At 36.4% G+C, this 23,916-nt stretch overlaps 2 protein-coding genes across 8 annotated transcripts in view; one reads left to right on the forward strand and one right to left on the reverse strand.

Annotated features, from left to right (window-relative positions):
* LOC123562233 (uncharacterized) lies at positions 1-6,427 on the forward strand. The gene is made up of 6 exons (XM_053536761.1): positions 1-444; positions 1,591-1,830; positions 2,163-2,270; positions 2,887-3,033; positions 3,313-3,843; positions 4,757-6,427. Exons 1-6 carry the CDS (start codon positions 387-389, stop codon positions 5,530-5,532), a joined length of 1,860 nt encoding a protein of 619 aa, XP_053392736.1. The 5' UTR covers positions 1-386; the 3' UTR covers positions 5,533-6,427.
* Positions 6,159-23,916, reverse strand: part of LOC123564098 (sodium/calcium exchanger 3-like) — a 24,522-nt gene continuing 6,764 nt past the window's right edge. For 4 of the 7 annotated variants that reach the window (XM_045357404.2, XM_045357402.2, XM_045357406.2 and 1 more), the window contains 11 exons: positions 22,170-22,918; positions 17,009-17,077; positions 15,514-15,584; positions 14,929-15,105; positions 10,742-10,938; positions 10,347-10,591; positions 9,932-10,164; positions 9,079-9,184; positions 8,517-8,695; positions 7,444-7,773; positions 6,159-7,102 (listed from right to left, as the gene is read on the reverse strand). In XM_045357404.2, the coding sequence (XP_045213339.1) occupies positions 6,860-7,102; positions 7,444-7,773; positions 8,517-8,695; positions 9,079-9,184; positions 9,932-10,164; positions 10,347-10,591; positions 10,742-10,938; positions 14,929-15,105; positions 15,514-15,584; positions 17,009-17,077; positions 22,170-22,881 (2,562 nt within the window). In that variant the 5' untranslated portion in view covers positions 22,882-22,918 and the 3' untranslated portion in view covers positions 6,159-6,859. Of the gene's footprint in view, positions 7,103-7,443; positions 7,774-8,516; positions 8,696-9,078; positions 9,185-9,931; positions 10,165-10,346; positions 10,592-10,741; positions 10,939-14,928; positions 15,106-15,513; positions 15,585-17,008; positions 17,078-18,113; positions 18,141-22,169; positions 22,919-23,916 lie in introns of all 7 variants that reach the window. The other 3 variants (XM_045357407.2, XM_045357408.2, XM_045357409.2) reach the window with 3 other exon arrangements.

The raw sequence follows: 23,916 nt of genomic DNA on the forward strand, positions 1-23,916 counted from the left end.
CTTGTGGTAGAGATACGAACTACTGAAGAGCAAGCTTAAGTGATCGGTAAACAAACGTAATTCGTTTTTCAAATATTAAAAGAGCTTCTTGACTTACACCGAACCAGCAGGGATATATCTATTACGTGCAAAATCTAAAATCAATAGAGCTAATTGAACCTTATTAAACCGTTTTGTTTATGTTCAATGAAAAGTGAAGTATTACAAGTGAATATAACCGCCATGAAGACTTTACTTTTATTTTTGTGATAATAGACTTGTGGTACTGTTTTTTATGCAGTGGTCATCAAACTGTATTAAAGTTGCTGTAGAAGAAGTCAGGAATTAGTGTTTTCACAACGTTTCAGTGCGGCGGATTAGGATTGAATAAATTTACATAATCCTGCATGATGGATCGAAGTAAATCCGCCGGCTCGTCAGCCCCGTCTAAAGTGACAAATGAAGGTAAGGCACAGCTTAGTTTTCGATAATCCTTGCTAGATCGTTCGTAAGGATAAACTTGTTTTGTTTGATTGTTGATCTATCGAAATGTAATTAAGTTTCTTTAATCAATGCTCCGTCATACATACAAGATTAGAATGTGTATCTGAATCAGTTTGCAGTATATCTGACTATGACTACCGGAATGCCGCCGACCGCGGCTGCCGGAATGCCGCCAACAGTGCTACCGTTCTGGTTCTGTATAGCTTCCATAACTGTTGTACTAAACTTTTTACTTTTGATACTGCTTTGCTTGTTTATTTCCATTTAACCTGGAAAATATCTTTGCAAACAATGCAAGTGCAAAACTTTCGCAAATATCAATATATCAATATAAAATCTATGCTATAACTTGTTATATTTTACCCCAAGATTTTGTGGTTATTGAATGGAAGGCTGTTCATGCATGCACCTATAATACTGTAATGTCTCAATATCAATTCATGACACTTGATCTTTACATTTTGATCAAATTGATACGTTTTACAACTTTCTTTAACATTAAAGAAAAATACACTTCGGTCAAAAGGCAAAATATTTATACTTGAATGAAAACACGTTATATATGAAATGAAATAAATCGTTCAAGCATAGCTTTTTTTTAATGAATGACATTAGAACTAATGGATTATTGACTTTATTTGACAATATAAGATTTGGGATATGATAAACTTTAATAAAGACAAAAAATACAAGTCATTTGTCTCCTCATCTGGTTCTTGAGAAGTTGTAAGTCACTTGAAAATCCAAACCGTTTTACATCGGTCAGATATGATTGAAAACTGTAATTATAACAGTACTTAATATTCAGCTGAAAAACTACAGCTCAACACAACGCAATAACTTCAAGCAGAACCGACAATTTTACATTGCTTGATGCAAGTTATATATTTTTTTATATTTGTATACAATAATTTATATTACATTTCAAACATACTCGAAGACCAGATGAGAAGGTATTTAAATTTTCTACCTTGATCTCAGGAAACGGCCTAATTACCTGATCCTGTGTTGTCGCTAATTTCAGCTTCTACATTTTTCGAAAGTCCGCCAATTTCTATGCCGAACGACAAAAATACCTTTATTTTCTCTTTCTTATCCCTTTAACAGAACTTCGATCTGCGTGCAAGCTCATCGCACCATATATTGCACATGAATGGCGCGGCGTCTGCGAGGAACTCGGTGTAGCAGATGACGTTCTGGACGAGATCGAGGCCGATCATGAGAAGGTTCCGATGTCTGAGCTGGCGTTCCGTGCACTCTGTAAGTGGCAAGACATGATGGGACGCGCTGCAAGCAAGGAGACGTTACATAGAACTATCAAGCTGTTTGGACTCAGGCGCGCCGATGGTATGTGTAAATCATTTTAGTGTCACGGAGGGACGAACGGACGTGTCAGCTTCAAGACTAATGAAATATTTCCTTTACTTTTTTGAAGAACTAGCTTCTATGTATCTTCTGGGTTGAATGCAGCTGTTGTTTTGAATTATACTCATCTGTATTACCGTAATCTAGACTCGTAGACAGATATACAAAGTACACTATTTAAGCACGGCTCATACCGAGACGGACAGATATACACAGTATAATAAACATTGAGCGGTGCGACTTTGATGATTGCCACAAAATGATCTGCGTACATGCCAATTAAAAGATGTAATTATGATTCATTTCAATTTTAGACCAACTACGGTCATTGTCACAGAAAAGAAATGTACCTTACATGGGTCGTCCAGTTACAGCGGCCGTTACTCAGGACATTCCGGCCAATAAACAAGCGAAACAGAAAGGTATTTGTACTGAAATATACCATGTATGTATATATACTTTTTCTTATATTCATGAACAGTCATGTAGAAAACGGACACGGTTAATAAAGATAGGAGCAGCCAGGTCTGAAATGGCTACGGGACCGAGTTTCATATACCAGTTCAGCTGTCAACTAGCTGCATTGGGAAACATCAACGAAGCTGGCCAAAACATTTCTAAAGATTTTCATGTACAATATTCATTGTTTTTACATGTATATGAGTGCACAAATGTATTTCCAAGCCGTGCCAGAGACCAATTGGTTCGTTGACTGTCTTCTTTCGGGGGATAAAGTTCTCAGCAGCCCGGTCTGGAAAGATTCCGGGTATTTTAAATGCATGTTAGTTTAATTAAGAAGAAACACTAAATACTAAGAAAGTTTAGTTTTTGCACCTGTAACAATCTTGTTGCCTATTAATGCATTTGAAACTGAGCGAACTTTGTTAGTTTCTGCAAGGCAAACTGTCACATTTGTCAAAATTGCTGGTCTCGCTTGGAAATTTAATCTTTCCTAAAGAGCATAACAGTTCTGTGTACATTACAGTTATTATTAAAACAATCTAACTTATTGTCACATTTATTTCTACTGAAATCTAGCGCTTGCTGACCGTCTGTCTAGGCCGAAATCTACGCGGACCTCTGACCAAGAGTCTGGCAAGCAGAAGAAGAAAGTCGCACCACAGCTACAGCCGGGTGTTAATCCCCTCGCTGTTCAAGTGACACCATCGAAACCAACAGACATATGTATGTACTAAATTTCTGATGTTTTTATCATGCCTTTTTAGAATATAAAGATTACGATAGAAATTTCATTTTTTCTTTGTAACATGGCTAAATAACAGAACTTTATCACCAACTAATCCGAAGCATGATAAAACGTCAAATGTTTACAAGAAATGAATCGCCACTGACGTAAGACTTCAGGTAATTTTCACTTAAAGCTAAATCACATGCCATATGTTTGTAACTAGATTATGAAAAAAAATTAATATTAAGAAGTATTACATACGCATTTTATTTCAGGTGAAGTTAAATTAAAGGTTACTGTAAAAGGTGTCCAGCGGATTGACAAAGACGTGATAGAGAAAACACATGACGACTTCAAATCTACAAAAGATGATTTCAAAAATCTGTGTTTCTGTTTCGTTAAATTGGTAATGGCAAATAGAAGGGCCCATTTTCACGAGTTAAAGGAACTTCTAGGATTTAACGGTATATCTGTACAGAGGCTGAGCCAGATCGGGTTCAATATCAATGTTTTCCTTCTGTGTTCCTCACTGGGTGCGTTTGAGATTTTGTATCAAAACTACACAACTGGACGATTGAAAAAGATAGTTCATAACGCATTAGTGACACGTGATCATCTTCTTAAACTGAAAGCACGACAGCTCGAACTTTCCGTTGAAATAGAGGAGGGGATGGTCAATAAGTACAGAGATATTTTGATAGTCCGCGGACCAGCGGAAGAAGATGTTTTACATCCGGTTGATGTACTGGACTACTTCCAGTGTGACGATGATGAGGAATGTTCTCTTAACAAAGATCTCAATATAGGTAGGTCCTTTACTTCACTTACATTCGCATTATTGGCAAGTTCATAAATGCACGTATTTCCTATCTGGACACTTTCCATTCAAAATATAGACATTATATTCAAACAAGTGAATACAACATCCTGTATCATCATCGAAACTCGTAGTCCGAAGGTCGGTCAGTTTGACGGACTAAGCCATTCTTTCGACTAGTGTGATACAAGTTCAGAAAACATCGAGTCAATGATAATTCAAAATAGGTACAAGTGGATAAAGGGTAAATTACACTAGATAGCTGATATGGGCGTTTTGTGTCTCGTTTTGCTGGTTGTGTTACTTTTCGTGCCACCAAACCAATTCGACGTGATCGATTTACCAAGATCTCTTTAAAGCTTTTGACTTGGTGGATCATACAGTATTGATAAAAAACTTAGCATATGTATGTACAATCTAGATAATTTATCGCTGGCTTGGTTTTCCTCTTATTTAGATGATAGAACTCAAGAATACATATCCGCTACATACCAGTATACAGAGTCACATTCACGGACTACTGGTGTTCCTCGATCGTGGTTCAGTATTGGTGGATATCATCATGTACATAATCGTCCATGATAACATGTTAGAATCGAATAATATATCTCAACCAGTGAGCTCTTGAATAAAATCATTATCGTTAAGTTAAGATGCGTCGGGCTGCACTCTCGTCATATAAGTCCTTCGCATCTAAACTCCAAACAGTGGTTTTATTCTGATTGGGCTATATCAATTCTTAACCAAACCGTAGGCGTGAACATAACAGAACTCTGTCCTGACCTTAAGAATGTGTATTAAAAAGATTCCTTATTACAAAAACGACAGTTGTTATTGGCATGCGCGGACAAATTTGACCAAACATGTGAACGTATATGTCATAACTAATAATTCTTTTTCAGACGAAATACGCAATTTCCGTTTGAAAACATGGCACCAACTCCTACACAGCCAGATAGAAAAAGCAGACAGAAGATATCAGCAATTTGACGATTCTATGAAAGATTTACTTTTGATACTACGCATCGCCAGACGAGAGGACAAACAGGAAATGACGTGTCTACAGGATGTGATCAACTGCTACCATCACTTAAAATACAGCAAGAGCGTCGCAGCACAAGGGTCGCGCAGTGATATTGTTTATGAATATATTGCTATTGTTAATTTCATCCGTATAACTGTACAGGAAATCAGCGATAAGTCTCTTCTTGTTTCATTTGATGAGACGCTACACCCAGACGCTTGTGAAGCATTCCATCGTCTGCTAGCGCAGATAGAGGAAATGTTACAACCTGAATATATTTTTGAGAGCGACGACAGTGTAACAAACTCACATGTGATGACAGGTTTGGAGAAGGAAATGTTCGGTAAATTTCTGTGTTACTTGCCAAAACTGTTGCGATTGCTATATAATTTATGTGATACACTCACTGCTACTGAAAATGCAGAAAGTGTAAAGGAAGGTGAGAGTGATGAAAATAATTCCGAATCTACAGATCACAATGATTCTGGTATAGCTCTATCAAGAGAAGAGAATAACAATACTTCAAAAGTCCACGATAAATATAGTGAAGTACCAACAATTGAAAATTTACCGGAACAGTCATCCGCAGAAAAGTGTGAACAACTTAGCAATGCATCAGTCGTGAATTACGTAGGAATATGGACACAAGCGTAGAGTTATCTCTCATCATAAACCATGGGGACATATTTTCCAAAATGCAATTATTTCCCTTCTACCGTTTATCCGGACCAAAAGTAGACTAGCATTTTCACATTGCTGTACAAAACTAAGCAGATTGTAGGGACAAATATAATTATTTAGGGAGTTTGAATGTCTTAAAAAAGCTACTGATACCTTACCAAACATCTACTTTCAACATATATAGCTCTTTCTACTTTTTACATCCAGGTAAATTGCATACACTTTGTTTTAGTTTATATGTGTGATACTTTTACAAGATTCGATCTTCAGGTATGCATCAGTCATAGAAAACACAAAGGAATTTCGTAGCTTCCTCAGGCTTGTACTGACTGCTGATAGTAATTTTACTTTGAAAAGAAGGTGGAGTTGTGGAAATCTAAAGAACGCTTGGAGGTATTTGCTCTACAACAGGTACTTGTGGTAACATCACATTCCGTTCTTTCCCTGTCTTACATTTACAAACTATATTTTGGCATGTAAGCAAAAAAAAAAGCTGCCGCTTGTATCGGTGGTAAAATTCAACAGCCATAGTGAAACAATTGGGCAACACTACAGCATCTGTATAAACAGAGACAAGGATGATAACTCAAACTACTGTATATTACCTTAGTAAAATGTTTTATTAAGAATAAAAAATAAAATACAAATGATAAACATTTACAACCATAAAGCGCTTACATGTATTATACTGATACAGAGGTTGCAGATAGTGAACGCAGGGTAATGATAAAGTTCTATGTAATAAATTACATACATGTCTAATATACATATGAGTTACCGGTAAAATCTCAATTAAAATTCCTAAATCATGTATACGCGTAAAAAATGTATTGCAGTTATGCACAATATATTTATTTTCATAAAGTTACTAGCAAACTTGTTTTGCAACCACTTTTTACATACATGGTTTTATGAATCTGGTATTGAGATAGTGTTTCTACATAGAATTCAAATCGGTCATGGAGTCTTTATAAATCGTGTAATTGTAGCCTACTTCCCTTAACACTGTATTCCTACACTGACAGTGTACCAGTTGGCAAGACGTGACGTCACTGTGTCACTGTTATTACTGGTATTCACTTACTTCACACTACTCTATTCTACAAGAATCATCTATAACCTTTCATATATTCAACATTCTAACTTCTTATGTAGTATATGCTCGAGGCGGGAATGTGTTTCTCGTGATGAAAGGAAGACTGTAGCTGCTTAAAAACAAAATGTTAAACTACGTGAAGCCATATTTTTAGAGAATGCAGTCTATTGCATTAAATGTTGTAGAATTAATTGTTTCTAAAATTTAGAAATTAACTTTTATGATGCCTTTAACTTGCAATGCCGATAACATGATATAAATCACCCACAATGATATGAGGAATATTCCACAAATAATTTTGGGTATTTTCGGCCCTCCTAACTCGGCACGACCAAGCGCTGGAACGTAACGTCGTACAAGAAGCAGACTGAGAGCCAGGAACGCGCACACACTGTATATGACGACACTAAAACCAAGCGACTTGGCAGGATAGTCAAACTGCCCGCCCTGCAATTAAACAAAATGCGTATAAAGTAATAAGTGCCCTATGATTACGTTTTTAAGAGTTACAGAACAGTGGTTTGTGGTAGCGTACCAAAATGAATGACTAATTGAAGTCACAGTTGCTCTGTTTTTGTTAACATTTCCTACAGTCATTAGTACATCAATCTTATAAAATGTGACAAACTTAATATTTGAATTCTTTAGAATAACGCTAAATCTTGGACTGAGAATGATTGACCACAATTTTCTGCACATTTTTAAATAATTCTATATTTGTTCAAAACAAACTAATCGTGCGTAATTGTCCTTGGCACTTGTACAAATTAAACAAAACATGCATATACCTTTGCTGCCCAGTATATACTGGCAATTGTCCACGGTAGTCCAAGACCGAGGAAGACATTCACAGAGTTACTTCCGTTTATATTTCCTACTGAACTGTCTGCTGTCTTCTCCATCAGAGCTGCAGTCTTACTGGCAAACGTGTCCGGCATACTGGTTCCCAAGGCAACGAATGTGATAGCGGTTATAGCGTCTTCCAGGCCAATCAAACATCCAAATGTTCCCGCCAAATCATTGATAATGGTTGTAAGAAGTCCGATAACAGCCAGAGACAGCAGAAAGCATGGCCAGCCACCTAGATATTTTGCTGGTGGAACAAACGCAAATATCAACTGAAAAGAATAACAAAACATTCATTGGTTGTAAAATCAATCACAGAAAAAGTAGGGAAACACTGAAAAAGAACGTACGATAAAATATTCCGCTGGAATTATTACAGTAATCGACTGTAACAAGGTCTTCAGTAATAAGGGACATCGGTTTACATGTAAAATAATCATAACTAATGTTTAATAACATTGCTTGCTCGGTTTCATCTTATAATGTTTGAACTTCTAATAATTTTTACATCGTAATAAGTGACTGTTCCTGCTACATATAAGATTGTTTCTAAAACGGTTTGAGTCATGACTCCGACATTGGGCTATTGCTTGCACAATTATTGCACGCTAACCCAAATGTTAGGAAGTGACTGCGCCAATGTGACACACTAATGACTAACTTTCAATCCAAAGTTAAGGAAGTGACTGCGCCAATGTGACACACTAATGACTGACTGTGCCAGTGTGACACACTAATGACTAACTTTCAATTCAAAGGTTAGGAAAAGACTGCGCCAATGTGGCACTCTAATGACTTACTTTCCATTTTAAGGTTAGGAAATGACAGCGCCAACATGTCACACTAATCATTAACTTTCCATCCAAAGGTAAGGAAATATTGCGCCAACAAGGTAATGACTTACCTGCCATCCAAAAGTTAGGAAATGATTGTGCCAGTTTTGGCATACTAATGTCTTGCTTTCAAACCAAAGGTTAGAAATTTATTAAACCAACGTGACACATTTATCACTTACTTTCCATCCAAAGGTTAGGAAATGAAGAACATAGTCTAAGAAGGTTGCAGTTTCAAGGTCACCTCCGTTAACATTCATCGCGTCCTTGAACTGGTCTACCCATCTATGAGACGTTAGCGCCATGGCACCGACATTAGCTTTTGTCATGTTAAGCAGACGACTCACGATCCCATTAAACTCTGCAAATATGAAATGCAACAATTGTACAAGTTGTCATAGTTCAGAATTCGTTGCCAAACGTCCTCTTGTCGTTGCTTTTAAAATCATGCAGATATAGCCAAGGACAGCATGTCATTATCCCACCCCCACCCCAACTGGCGCAGTGACGTACCATATGCTGCATTTTTGCATATTTTTTGGCAAAGCTTCCCAAGCACATAGAACAGTTGACCGACCACGCTGCCCTCATTAATTCTTTTTGATGACAACTACAAGTTTCACAAAGTCAGGTCTCATAAGAACAAAGCAAAACACAGATGCAAATACTCCATTCTTTGAGTACATTATTAAATATAACTCACATCAAAGGAAGAATAGCCCCGTTTACTTTATAAATACATACCGTCATCGTTGACGATAGTAACAATTGTTTTCTTGATCTTTCCTAGCTCTGCCCCACCGTCACATTCTCCAAGTTCAATAGCAAAACACTCGTCCCGTTCTTTCTTCTGTATACAAATAAACAAACGCGTCGTTATTGTTATTTTACCCTATTACTACACCTTTATTTCGCTAAAATGGGCTGTCGTATAAACTCTGGCTTTACATGTCACTTTGCCTTTACACGCCAGGTGCTGACGGTCTACTTTTTAAGTACGTTTACAGCAGGCATTGTGATCTGAGTCAAGATTTAAGAAGATGTGATGAAAGTTTAAACAATTTATCATGCTCTCCTCCCCTTACCCACCCCATTGTGAATGCCATAGTAAAATGAAAGAATATTCAATCCCGTTTTATTCCACCTCAGTAAGCAACGGAGATAATTCAATAGACATTGACTTCTAAAACTTGTGGTGTTTTGAAACGTGTCTTTGTTTCTGGATGGAAATTAGCAGGCGTTTATCTAATTGTTAAATTTAAGCCATTCGCTGTGGAAGTACTTTCACCGGAAATGGAGGAATTTAAGGTAGAGACTGTGGACATTTGATTTTAATTCAAGTGCCATTTTCGGTTCCATTTTGCTCATGTTGAATGCCCGTAAGCATCTATAATTCATATTACACAGAAGTCAAGCTATAAGGTCTGTGTAACCTAAAATATACTGATATTGTTTGGGTTATACCTGTAAAATGGTGACAAGAATTCGTATTTAGATAAGTTCAAATTTATCTCTAATTGGGTCAACATGGTTTTATTGTTGTTGTTGTAGTTGTTTTTTGCTGTCATTTTCCCCAGAAAACGCAAGAGATACGTACATTGCTTTCAAACAGAGGGATATCGATAGTTTTTGTTATTTCTTGGTTGTCGAACAATAGCACTCCTTCTTTTCCCTTGAAATCTTTGCCTTCTTTTGCTGTTATATCCGTTGTCTTCCATTTAACGCTCACGTGACCGTCACATCCGTTCACGCGGTTCACGGTAATTCTCGCACTATAAAAGCTCTCCTTGACAACCAAACTTGGCTTCGCGAATTCGAGTTTTCCAGGTTCTGCAATAAACATATTCGGTTTCATTTACATTTAATACTTAATAATAATGCCACAACAGCAACCGTTGTTTTAAACTTTAATATTAATAAGTGCAGCAAAAGTGGGCAATTATCGAGATATTACATATTTAGACAGTATATTAAGCCAATTAAAGTATCTAGTGTTACAAATTATGTTTTACCGTCGTCGTTGATGATTGTGACTTGGTTAATGCACACGTTTCCCAATGCGATATGCTCGTGGCTTCCGTCCTCTTGTTCAGGAATTGAGAGTTTGACAAAGAAAAACTCATCGGGTTCCCACTCAAAGTCATCGACAATCTCGATGTATATTTGACGTAATTCCTCTTCTTTCGCAAACTTTACAACCTCTTTGAACGCCTTATAATCCTCCCCAGCCAGTGCAGTTCCGTTAATTGTTTCAACCCTGTTGATAGATAAATGATATACATGTAAAGAGTTGTCGCGACTTAAATAGTGAATTCAATTCTGAAGTAATCGCAGGGTAATTTACTCACGGACAAGTTTCTAACCTGAAATATTTGCGAGTATAGTTCTATAAAACCATGTAACTCACATAACGGAACACGGAATGTCTTTTTTTCCGTATCGTCGGATACCAATCCTGACTTTTCCTTCGTTTTCTAGAACGCTGACAGCCGCCGCCGTGAACTCTACAACAGCTTTTGTGCCGCCGGCTGTGTGATCCTTGGACCTTACTGAGGAATCTTTTTCTGCGCGTTCTTCTGCCGACAACTTTGTATTGTCGTAAATCTGTAAAATATATCAGATTCTTGAAAACGATGTTTACCCTCTCTCTTTTAGTGTCACAATATAAACACATAATATTGTCGTTTCTTTGATTTGAATGATATTCTAACTAAGTCTAAACCTACAATACAGTCTATTGGAAAACCTTGTTATTAGGTTTGTACAAACAACTGTAAATGTAAACAGTAAATATTACACGAGGTTTTACTGAAAATATTCATCTTGAAAATCTGTAAACTTATGGAATGGTTAGAACTGAATGCCTTTATACATGCCGTTTGCTACAACTGACTATAATTATAATCTTACACAAGTAACTTCATTTGAAAAAGAGCTCTCTAATTTACATATTTATATGGCTAATGGATGATATCTCTATATATGTACAATATCACACAATCAAACCAAGGCCAAAGTATAGCATAAAACAAGAGGACAATGATGGCCCAATTTGGCTCACCAGAACTTCACAGGTTAGACAGATATGACGAAACATTTCTTCCAAATTACTTTGAAAACTGACCTGCAGATTCAGCGGAGAACATTTCTTTAAAGCTCCCACTACATATATATTCAGAAGATGACTACGCTCCCTGGTTGCAATGTTATATTTACGAATCGGAATAGATCTAATTTGAAAAATCTTGTTAGAACATTTCTGTGAAATCATTTTGAATTTAGAACAGCGATTTGGGTGATGTTGTTAGCAGAGTTTGCTATTTTTAGGTCTGGACGCCATATTCTTGACGAATCATGCAGAATAATTTGAATAATACTAGTATGCATAAAGGATTACTCACGAAACAATTGTGTAAATGTATTTTGAAATCTGTAAAGAAGATTTTTAAAATTTCCGTCATATACATATTGGAAAAGTGACAACAGGCCCCCGTGGACATTTTTCTAACGAATCAAAATAATCTGAACAATCTTGATTGAGGATCTCCTAAAGAACATTTGTGTCTTATTTCAAAATCGGACTAGCAGTTTAGGAGATGTCTTTTGAAGATTTTTCTGATTTTAGTTATGGCGGCCCCTGTGTGAAATCAAGCGAAAATATTTAAATATTTTTGTACAGAACCATCCAAAGTTCATCCAGACCAAGTTTCATTAACTTCTATCAAATGGCTTCAGAGGAGATGTCGATTGACGAAAAATGTGAACGGACAAACAAACGGACGCACGGACAACGTGCGGTGAGTGATCATAATGTAGCTCACACCGAGCACTTCAGACTAGAAACTTTTACTGTTAGCACAGAAAACAACTATGTTAGCAAAACGACAAACAGACAGAACGTAAAACTTATGCACATGAAAAAATGGAAGTGAAGATACACACACTGCCTTCACATTGAATACAAGGAGTTTTGAACTGATATGTACAATAGTTATACAGCATGCAGACGTTTTAGCAAGCAATATGGCGCATAAATTCAAATATCTATTACTAGTAATTAAAGCTAATCGAGGCGTTCAATACACCGATAAACTCCTTTCAACATTTTTGTATCCATGCGCGTATTTGAGAGTGGCATCAATGCCGAAAATCAAAAACTGCAATGACACGAGACATACACTGAGTACATGTAGGCCTAAGTACTCATTTTCTTAGTTAGATCATTTACTATCCGATGAACATTGTTTCTATTAAACATTTCTATTCAAAATATAAAAAACTGGTTGTTTTCTAAATATTTAAAGCGGCGAGCAAAGTCATTAAAAATGAAATATCGGTGCGGGAACACGCTTATAATAGTAGGATTGATAAGGATTAAATTGTTTTTTCTGGAGCATTAAAGGCAGGCTTTATACATGCATGAACACCAGAAAATAATAATTTCTATATATCTATTGTAATTTGTTGATGTTATATCAGACTACAGTTTCTGTATGAGGATTACATGTATACAATTTGTCATTAGTCTTAACTGGCTTTCGTTTTTATGGATGAAGTTATAGGTATACTATCTATATTGTCATTGAAATAACCTCCTAGGCAGGGGTACGGGGGAAGAAATGTCATTTCAGACCGGCAACAGATGTAATTAGCGAAGAAACGAAAGAACATTATAGTACCTGTCAGTGCCTGAATTACACGTCAGTTCACTGATGTGTACGAACCGAACTGAAAGTAATTTAGTGACCAAAAGAACGTGATGTCAGAGAAGTATGTCATATTTAAGATTTTCTGTGACAGTGTTACAAATATATTACAATCTGGTATTCTGTTGATGTCATACTAGGTTCGCATTAAGATTCTGAATGAACTGACAGTAACTCAAAGTGAAGAAACCAAAAAAGAACAAAAAAAAAAAAAAACGAAAGCACCGTGACGAGCGTCAGAGACTGATGGGAACGTCAATATCTTTTATTTTTGATTCTTGATTCTTCGCGACAGTGCGACGTCAACTTGGTATTTTGGTGACTGTGTCCGAATTCAAACTCGTGTTTAGTGTTTGGTGACTGGGTCCGAATTGAAATTCGTGTTTAGTATTAGGTGACTGTGTTCGAATTCAAACTCGTGTTTAGTATTTAGAACTGTGTCAGTATTAAACGTCAATAGCGAGTATTGACAGCTGTACCAGAAATAAAGGTAGTATTCTACTTATTGTGTAGGCTGTGTCAGAAAGAAATGTATTTCGGTGGCTGAAAGAAAATGAAGATAGGAAAAGCAAACAGGAACGACACATTTAGAACAATCACACATGTTAGAAGACTTGAAAAGAATACAGATCTACAAAATCAGCTTAACTACGTAACACAAATGATACTTACAAAATGATTTTGTTATTTTAGGGATGGAACATGAAAATACAATATTATCAATTAATATCTAAGACAGCTGACTGCCTTAACAACTGAAAAGCAAGCAACATCTATAATGTTTCAGCAAACTTGTGCCTATTACTAACCAGGCTCTGTTGTTTGAAACAGGTAACTTTTAATGAAAATTCACAGACTTTCTTAGACTTGAAATGAGGACAAAAGCTCGCTCAAAATGCCCAAATGAAATACTGTAATATAGCTTGATTGAAATATAACTTTTCACATGTCCTTGTTACGCAAGGCCTGTTAGATGACCTTTAGTTTGCTGAATGTATATCGAATACAGATATGATATGGACTTATGTATACATTGTAATGAAGAGGCGCCAAATTGCATGTATTTCACTATCAAAACATATTTAACAGTCTTCAATAGACAATTGAAAGTTTTCTGATACAGTAATTCATCCATTAGTTTTAAGCGCAGTGGAAACTTTAAGCACATACAAAGCTACAATGTATGATGTTTAATGTGTGCCAAGACAATGTCACCTATTCTTCCTTAAACAGCAATAAAATGAAATAAAAAAAGATTAACAAACTTTTAACGGCACATTTTTTATCATTTTTTACATTTATTTTTGTTTTGGCACAAATTACGCATCACATATGATACAAAAAAAGTAATAACAAAACATTTCAAGACTTATTATATCTGTCTTTTACTAGAACAAACATTATCACTCAAACTCATATATTATGTTATTGAACATTTAAGTAAATGTTAAAAGAATATATGTGTGACTATGCTTCACATTTAAAATTTTATTCAACGGGTACACATTCAAACATACCGAACGGTAATTTAGTTTTCACCCATGCATATACAAAATTAATGTAATACATAACAAATAATTCTAACTCTGTGTTTAAACTTCATTAAATCGACACACACACGTTAGCTACAATGCTTATTCATATTTTACAATGTATTTTATATAACTGGAAAAACAATAGTTATGATAAAGTTATTACTGTCGGAAGCAATAACTAATCTGAATCATTATGCTGCATCATTGGCTTCGAAAACAGGAAAAGTATAAAAAGACACTGAGCATTCACGGCATCAAAACCACTGCCGCGTGTGTTCACTGCGTACTCCATATACTCATGTCCAAAATAATACTAATTATAAATGCAAGAAAATAACAAAATCATAACTTACGTCTTGAAAAGTGGTCATGACGCGCGGAATGAGTTTCCGGCCGCCAGTGAGCATGCGTGTTGCATTGATCCGGTACCATCCTCTATCATGAGACTGGTCTTCATTCATTCTGGCAATTGCCATCTTGGCAGCTTCATCTTCCGGTATATCTCCATCACGAACCTCACGACCCAGTTTCTAGAAATACCATAAACAGAATTTTGCGACGGTTTTCAATATTTTCGTTGTCGCATGACAATTTGCATTTTTCGAAGGGCGTGCACTTCTGATTAGCAGAAGCCAAGAAAAAGGGTTTCATTCAAAGAGGGACAGTCTTGTAATGTCGGTTTACTGATTTCAAAATGTTTACGACTCTAACAATCGTTTGATTTGTTTGGTCGGCAGCCGGTTGATCAAACTTCAATAAATTCCTCTGTCATAAATTGATCCATATTTCATCACAACAAGTCTACCATACGTGTCTAAATAAAACCACAACACTCTATCTCATAAACTGAACCATACTTACACCAAAACGTTTACCACACCTATTTCATATTGAAATATACTTATCTTAACAGGTCTTCCATACTAAACCATACTTACCCTTGCAAGCCGCCTGAGATCTTCCTCCTTGTCACCCGTGGTCTCTGGCTGCTGGTCGCCCTCATCGCTCACTGTAAAAAAGATTATATAAATTAATAATCACGTGATAATCACAGGTTTCTCCAGTCTGTCTGGACTTTTCATCGTCCACTATTTTTAGTATATAAGGCATGAGAATGGATTCATGAGAATGTTAGAAAGATTTGTTTGACTGGCATACACAAGTTACTATATATAATCACTATTTACTTTTCAATCTAAAAACAAACACAAACAATTAATCCTTTAAAAAATCTGTAGAGGAGTGTATATATAGAAGTATATAAAATTTTATGACATTGTTCGTGTCCAGACTGGGTAAACGGTAGAATAAAACTGTTGGCGAATAAACATAAACAATATCAATATGTTACGTATATGTTCATAAAATAATGAAAGAATGGTATTAGCAAGTATTGTAGATTTATTGAGCCGCGCCATGAGAAAACCAACATAGTGGCTTTGCGACCACCAGCCTGCGCATCCGCGCAGTCTGCTCAGGATCCATGCTGTTCGCTAATGGTTTCTCTAATTGCTATAGGCTTTGAAAGCGAACAGCATGGATCCTGACCAGACTGCGCGGATTCTCTAATTGCGGATGCGCAGGCTGGTCTGGATCCATGCTGGTCGCAAAGCCATTGTGTTGGTTTTCCCATGGCATGACTCAATTAATGTTAAGATGTTTACTTTCAGTATTATGTACAGCTAAAGTTTGTGCAAAGCAAGATTAGTTTTGTTAAATCGTGTATAGAAATGTTACATGAATGAAAACTATTTCAATCTTTACAACTTCATACTCCAGTGATGAAATCTTATATACTTTCTCAATATTATATACAGACTGATCTTTCAACAAAATCACTTAATCTTCTATACGCCTACTAAATCTAAAGCAGGTATACTGAGAACGCCCCTACAAGATATTCAAATATTGCATATGACAGCACTTTCGAAGCATGAAATGATAAGAACTTCTAACAGCTACTTGGTCGTCACACACGGTAACTATATATGCGACTAAAATGCAAATAAATGCAACAGCTTGGCAAAACTATTAAAATACGCTTAACGAAAATGAGCAAAAATTTGTTTTCACTTTTTTAACACCCGTGGTCGTAGTGTGAACCAAAACTAAATACGCAACCAGTTTGTTTTTGACAGACTTTTTTTTAAAATACTTGATGTACCTGTAAAATATGTTTTTAGTCCATTTTTGGGGCCGCTTTATCAACAAACTGAATGTGCGCTAACAGTCGTTCTGTTAAGCTAGTTACATATTTCTATATATACAGTAGGTATGCATGTATATCTTCAGGGGCGTGGCCATATGCTGATATGCAGTGCTAGTGTATATGCACACTCGGGACCTAGACTATTTAGTGTTCGACTATAGGCCCCAATAATGTAGTGTCAAGCTACAGCCCTGACAGCATGCCCGGGCAGTGCTTTAACTTACTGGTTTGGTACTTGCGACCACGATCGCTTGTTTCACTCTTTAACAAACCTGACGACGGCTCGGCCTTTCCTGTAAGTCATCGTAACATATAACAATAATGTATGAACCAATATAGTTAAACTGTTATATTCTCTGCCCACAACCTATCCAGCATAGCGTTACAGACATGCAGTTCCCTTCCACGATGCATAATATGCAAGTTTAATGTGCAAGTTTTATATAACCCTATTATAATGTATTTCAAAATCGTTGATGCAGTATGATACTAGTGTGTTAACTTGTCACCAGGCCACTTACTCCATGAGCGGATTGCCTTAAGTCTTTTTGTTTTTCAACATTTCATTCTCTAATTGTGACAAATAAGTCTATAAAGATTGCAAAATTTATCGTGCAGAAAAAGGGGGAAGTATTTTTTCTCATGTTGACAAATAAACTACTAGTAATCGTGCGGAAGAAAGTGGAAATATATATATGTATGTGTGCATGCGTATATGTGCATTTTGAAATTGGGACATTCTAGCGCTTAAATCCGTACATGTATGTTCAATACTGTTAAAAGATTTGAAGATAACACAAGTTTATCTTATCCATAGCATTATCAACTTAGAAGGGGGGTAAACGTGTTAATGAGTATAATATATACACGCTTCATTTATGGGTTCCTTGTCTGTATCCTGTAGTGTCAAAAATGCACATAATTTGCGCCTTCGCCACCATGCGTGTTTGGAACGTCACATTATTAACGTTAAGTTATGAAGCATTTCACACATATATATCATCAAAATCATCAAACTTCAAATTAATAACTATCTGCATGAAAACGCGAGAATTTCAAAATGTTTAGGTGACATGCAGTCATTGGTAAAGCAGGGAATGTGTTTATATATTTGCCTACATCGTAAGCTCTGCATGGCGAATGATACAAGCGCTCGGAAGATGCCATGAATTGCTGCTTACATAACAAGTATGTTCATGTACCTCATTAAAACATAGCATTGCAAAACAAAGAAGAAACAAGAAAGTATACAAGAACATTAAAACAATCCATGGGCACATATAGCAAGCATTGAACCAAAACATTTTCTGGGTTTCTCTTACAATTTACCTTGATATTTCCGACCGCCCTTATTTTCTGTAGAAATAAAACATTCTCTTTTCAACATGAATAAATCAATGTTCAAATTCATTTCATACGTCATTCAATACACTTAACTTCTTTGTCGATTAATGTACATTGTAATAAATCAAAAAGAAAAAGGTAGTTGAAATTTCAATGATGCTATGAAAAGAAAATTTTAGAATCTCATCAACGACCGTTGTTCGTCGGGGTTTAAGTTACATCAAACTCAGCGACCTTAACCACTTTGCCACAGAGACCCCATCTTCGAAAGCTCAAGTATTTTGTTCAAGCAACATACAAAGTTTTGAGAAATTATACTCCCATAACCATGAAGCCATGCAGCGACCGGAGGGAGAGTTCAGGGTGCAGATCCAAAGCTGCTTAAAACACTTATTAAAGCGTTATTTTCTGAAGCAAAAATAGAAAAATGAAGGTCATTCATTTAAGTTTTTTTTATCAGAATAGCTGTCTATATTTCATTGACAATAATGACTGATAGATATAATCTCAGGAATATACTTTCTGGAAACGTTTCCATGGTATTATCCTTCATTTTTTTGTGACTGAGGGTATTTCACTAAGCGGTACAACTGGCAAAATTTCATGAACAAACTCTGTCTGTATCATATAGTGTATGTATGTATTAGAGAAAACTCATATGTTTTGGGTAGTGCACGTTCATACTTTAATGATAATCTCTAGCCATATGAAGATTATATAAAAAATGGAATCCTGAAGTATTGACCTTCGTTTAATTTGTTTTGGCAGTGGGGATGGGTGGGGGTTTGGTGGTTAACGTCGCACCGACACAATCATATGGTTACTTTCCACCTCTGATGGAGGAAGACCCCAGGTGTGCCCCTTCGTGCATTATTTCTTCACAGGCCGCCACCTGGGTAGAACCACCAACTTTCCGTAAGCAAGCTGAATGGCTTCCTCACATGAAAAATTCAATACCCCAGGCGAGGCTCGACCCCACGTGCATGTCGGTGAGGGGCGAATGATTCAAAGTCAGCGACTTTAACCACCCGGCTACGGAGGGACAGTTGACAAAAAGTCGATCGTCATACTGAATGCTAGAAAATAAAAAGATTGTGACAGCCATCTTAAATTTTCCTTGACCAATTCAAAACAGAAGTGTCTGATTTCAAGAAATTGTTTGGTATATAAAACATGTAATAATTATAATAACAATATTAATAATAATAATAATAATGATAACAATAATAATAATAATGATGGTAAAGACTTTATTTACGACTGAACAAGCCGATCTTCCACGCCCCTCAACAATCACATGCATTTACACAAATACGTTACAAAAGGCTGTCAGCTACTAGGAAATTTGCTAAATTGTAGATACATGTGTATATAGATTTAAAATGTTTTACTGAAGTTGCATCTTGTATAGACTGAGGGACGTCGTTCCAAAAAGCTTAACTGGAGTACAGAAACGTTTTTCTGAAAGATACACTATTAGGTTGGGAGATGGGTAAGTTCAACCGCAGTACAGTTTGTGTAAGTAATGAAGAGCCCTTAATACATTTGATTCCATCATGTTCTCAGTTATTTATCTCAAGGAAAAAACTCTCTCTTGTAAATGTGTGAAAGCCAGATGTTCCGCTGGTTAGCCTGAAATATATTGGTCGTACCAATGTCTTTAATTCTTACGCAGTCGCCGGGGGCATTCTAACACTGCCACCAACTTGAACTTGATGCAATATTTATACCGCCTACCAACTTAATCATAATGCACGGAACGGATAAAATCTGCTTACAAAAAATCTCTATGAAGCCAGAAGGCTTTTCACGTTTTGTACAAATACATATATATGCTGTGGCTTTATTATACTGTCTGGCAACATTCAACACAAGGTCGCAAGTTAAACCTGCTTGTTCGTTGGACATCAGGCTTATAAATTATGTTATGACATTGCTCACATGCTGTTGTACATTAACAAGAGGACCATGATGGCCCTATATCGCTCACCTGTTATCATTGCACTTGAGGACAAGAAGGTCCTCAGAAAAAATATCTAAGTCCAAATGACAGTAACAACAAAGGGAAGAAATTTAACCAAAAAGAAAATAAAAATTCTTACAAGGTACAGATATGTCAAAATACACCTACAAATTAGAGGTACCATCCATGTTGTACCACAGAAAAGTGGTCTCGGTTTTTCCCTACGGCCAATAATAAAAAAGTTACTAAAAATAAGCTATTCATAGTAACATAAAAGGGAAGTAATTAAAAAAAAATTATTGTAAGTGAAGAAATGAAGGATCTGCCAATAAATCTGTTGACATAATGAAATTCAGATCAGTATCTTCATTAATTACAGAGTATACCATTTTAATTTGAAATAAAGGGAGGTAATTTAACATAAAATCGTCCATAGTTATCTACCTGATTGGCTCAGTCCAGCTATGACAATAATGAAATTTCAAATAAGTACTATAGTACTATGATATAAATCATTTTGATTACATCAGGGGAGGTAAGCAGATATAAAATAACTCTGAACCTTACGCTTGGATCTGATTTGTCATGGAATCCAAGAATTATTGTTGTTGAAGTTATTTTGGAAGTTTGTATCAAATAAAACCATAAATGAAGTCTCTATATGGCTGCAAAAGCCAAAATAGCCAATTTTGGACCTTTAAGGGGCCATAACTCTGGAACCCATGGAGAAATCTGGCCAGTTCAAGAAAGGAACCAAGATCTTGCGGTGATACAAGTTGTATGCAAGTTTGGTTAAAATCGAATCATAAATGAAGCTGCTATTGTGCAGACAAGGTCAAAATAGCTAATTCTGGCACTTTCAGGAGCCATAACTCTGGAACCCATAATGGGATCTGGCCCGTTGTGTGCCAGTTTGGTAAAAATCAAATCATAGATAAAGCTGCTACTGTGCAGACAAGGTCAAAATAGCTAATTTTGGCCCTTTCAGGGGCCATAACTTGGAACCCATAATGGAATCTCACCAGTTCAAGAAAGGAACCAAGATCTTATGGTGATACAAGTGTATGCCAGTTTGGTTAAAATCAAATCATAAATGAAGCTGCTATTGTGCAGACAAGGTCAAAATAGCTAATTTTGGCACTTTCAGGGGCCATAACTCTGGAACCCATAACGGAATCTGGCCAGTTCAAGACAGGAACCGAGATCTTATGGTGATACAAGTTGTGTGCCAGTTTGGTAAAAATCAAATCATAAATAAAGCTGCTACTGTGCAGACAAGGTCAAAATAGCTAATTCTGGCCCTTTCAGGGGCCATAACTCTGGAACCCATAATGGGATCTGGCCAGTTCAAGAAAGGAACCAAGATCTTATGATGATACAAGTTGTGTGCCAGTTTGGTTAAAATAAAATCATAAATGAAACCTCTATTGTGCAGACAAGAAATTGTGGACGGACGACGGACGGACGGACGGACGACGGACGACGGACGAAGGGCGATCACAAAAGCTCACCCTGTCACTACGTGACAGGTGAGCTAAAAAGTCGTACATGCAAATTAATACTTGGCAGTAGAATAATTAGTTAGAATATTAATTTGCAAATTATATGTTTTACAATAGTATACATATATATTTAACATCTTTCAAGTTTCTATATATTATCAGACTCAATACCTGCAGAAATATTTTTAATTTTAGAGACACCACCATGTAACATGCCATTGCGTTAACGCATATTATAGTTAATATTTGTAAAGCTTTGTTTCGTTTAAATCTTTATTAGTCTAGCAGCTACTTTACGGGATTGCCGTTTTGCTTGTATATTACCATCAGCATGTATATCAATGGGCGTAAAAACGTGTACATTTAAAAGAAAACATAACTTACGACTAATACATAATTTTTGAATCATCGGCTAGAAAGATATAAGAATCTAGATTGCAAAATTCACAGAAATGACAGAAAGTTTTAACATACTGCAAATAGTTTCATATCATATAATGTTCAATACTTTGGATAGTAAAGCAGATAGAAAAGAAAGAAATGCACACGGTATTTGTACATTTTTTACAAACTTACCAAGAGCGAATCCGACCATGCCTTGTGGTTGTTCTTCTTTTTTGCCCATGCAAAAGTTTCTGTCAGCGAGGTAAGACACCAAGATGAGGACGGGGAAGAAAACTAAGGTGACTACGCCCTCCCATATATCAACAACATTAGGGGAAGACACCATCAGTACTATTGCCATCCAAACATAGGCAAAAATACAGGTAAACCCTGTCACGAAGAACACCTTGATCTCCGCGACACGTCGTGTATCTGGCGACGGAATTGACATAACACAGATCCCGGAGATGACTAGCAGATTAAATGCTGCTGAGCCTACAATTGTACCGGGGCCCAGATCTCCCGCCTTGAATCCATTTCCTACAGTTTCTATGATGGACAGAAGTATTTCTGGTGCACTGGTACCCAGGGCAAGCAAGCTGAGATTTGCCACTGTATTGTTCCATACCTTCACCTCCATCTCCTGGTAACCACCTTCCGCTTCCGAATCAGCAATTCGTATCGTTGTCGTCTTGCTTGTGATACGCTCTATGGAACACATGAAAACATCTGCAATAATGGCCACAGCCATGAAAATCCAGAGTAAACCAAGCAAATAGATAAATGCACGTCCGCCTATAGGCCATGTGTACTCGCTAACCAAAGGCAGAAGTAGTCCCTTGTCAGAGCAAAAATACTCATTAAGGTCCACCGTCTCGTTCCCTACTGTGATCATTGACGACATCTTGCTGGTAATAGCAGACTTCTCTCTCTAAACAAATCTGCAATAGACAACGACAAAAATGATTAGTATAGAGCTATAACACAGAACTTTGATATACTGCGTATTGGTCGGACGTTTATGGCAAGTCTGGTCTTATCGTATGCTGTGCGACAGTACTGAAAATAGTACAGCATTAAGACAATGACTCTTACTGAAAATTGAGCAAAACAACAATGAAAGCGATCAGGACACGTTGTTGGGCATGTCGACTGTGAGCAATACATGTAATAGTATAGAAAGAGTAGCTTTTCTTTGTATTCGGTAATCCCAACTGAACGATTGCCATTATGTTAGGTCAAGTTTAAGGTCAAGTTTAAGGTCAAGGCTATTCTTGAATATACAGACTGCTTTATTGTCCTATCTGTCTCTATGGTGGCATATCCCTGCCACGGGATAGCTAGTACTGAACAAAATGGTCGTTTCCTGAAAAGATTATCTCATTAGTCGGAAGTTTACTGGAAATATTATTGCAATAACATTATTTTCATGTTACGTTTTGCGTAAGTGCCCACAGCTGTTATTATTAGCCAGATAGCTATCACAATACTTTCAGAAACTACATTGATATTTCGAAGTATTCTGAAAATATTCAGTTTTTTACACAAAAAAGATAACACTAATATTTTTCCTCATCCACCAGGAAGGAATCATACTTGCGCCTGAATGAGTTTTGATGTCCTTAATACCAACAATTAACTAAAACAATAGAAATTATTATGTGACTTTAATGACCTCAACAAAACAATTTCTAGCAAAACTATTGTTATGAATATTATTATTATCGTGATTGGTACCTATCTATGTCGTGGGAGAAATATCCCACTATAGTATTCACACCGTATTGCTTAGATAGTAATATCGAGAAAGTAGATATCTAGAAAAAAATAGTGCAAACGAATTAGAACGATTATCTAATCTGTAGAAAGACTTCTTGCTGACATTAAACATTAGGTGATTCCCCGACTAAGATAGAACGCGCATTCAGTGAAATAATTT

The sequence above is a fragment of the Mercenaria mercenaria genome, chromosome 2, assembly GCF_021730395.1.
Source record: "Mercenaria mercenaria strain notata chromosome 2, MADL_Memer_1, whole genome shotgun sequence".
NCBI classification, from domain to species: domain Eukaryota; kingdom Metazoa; phylum Mollusca; class Bivalvia; order Venerida; family Veneridae; genus Mercenaria; species Mercenaria mercenaria.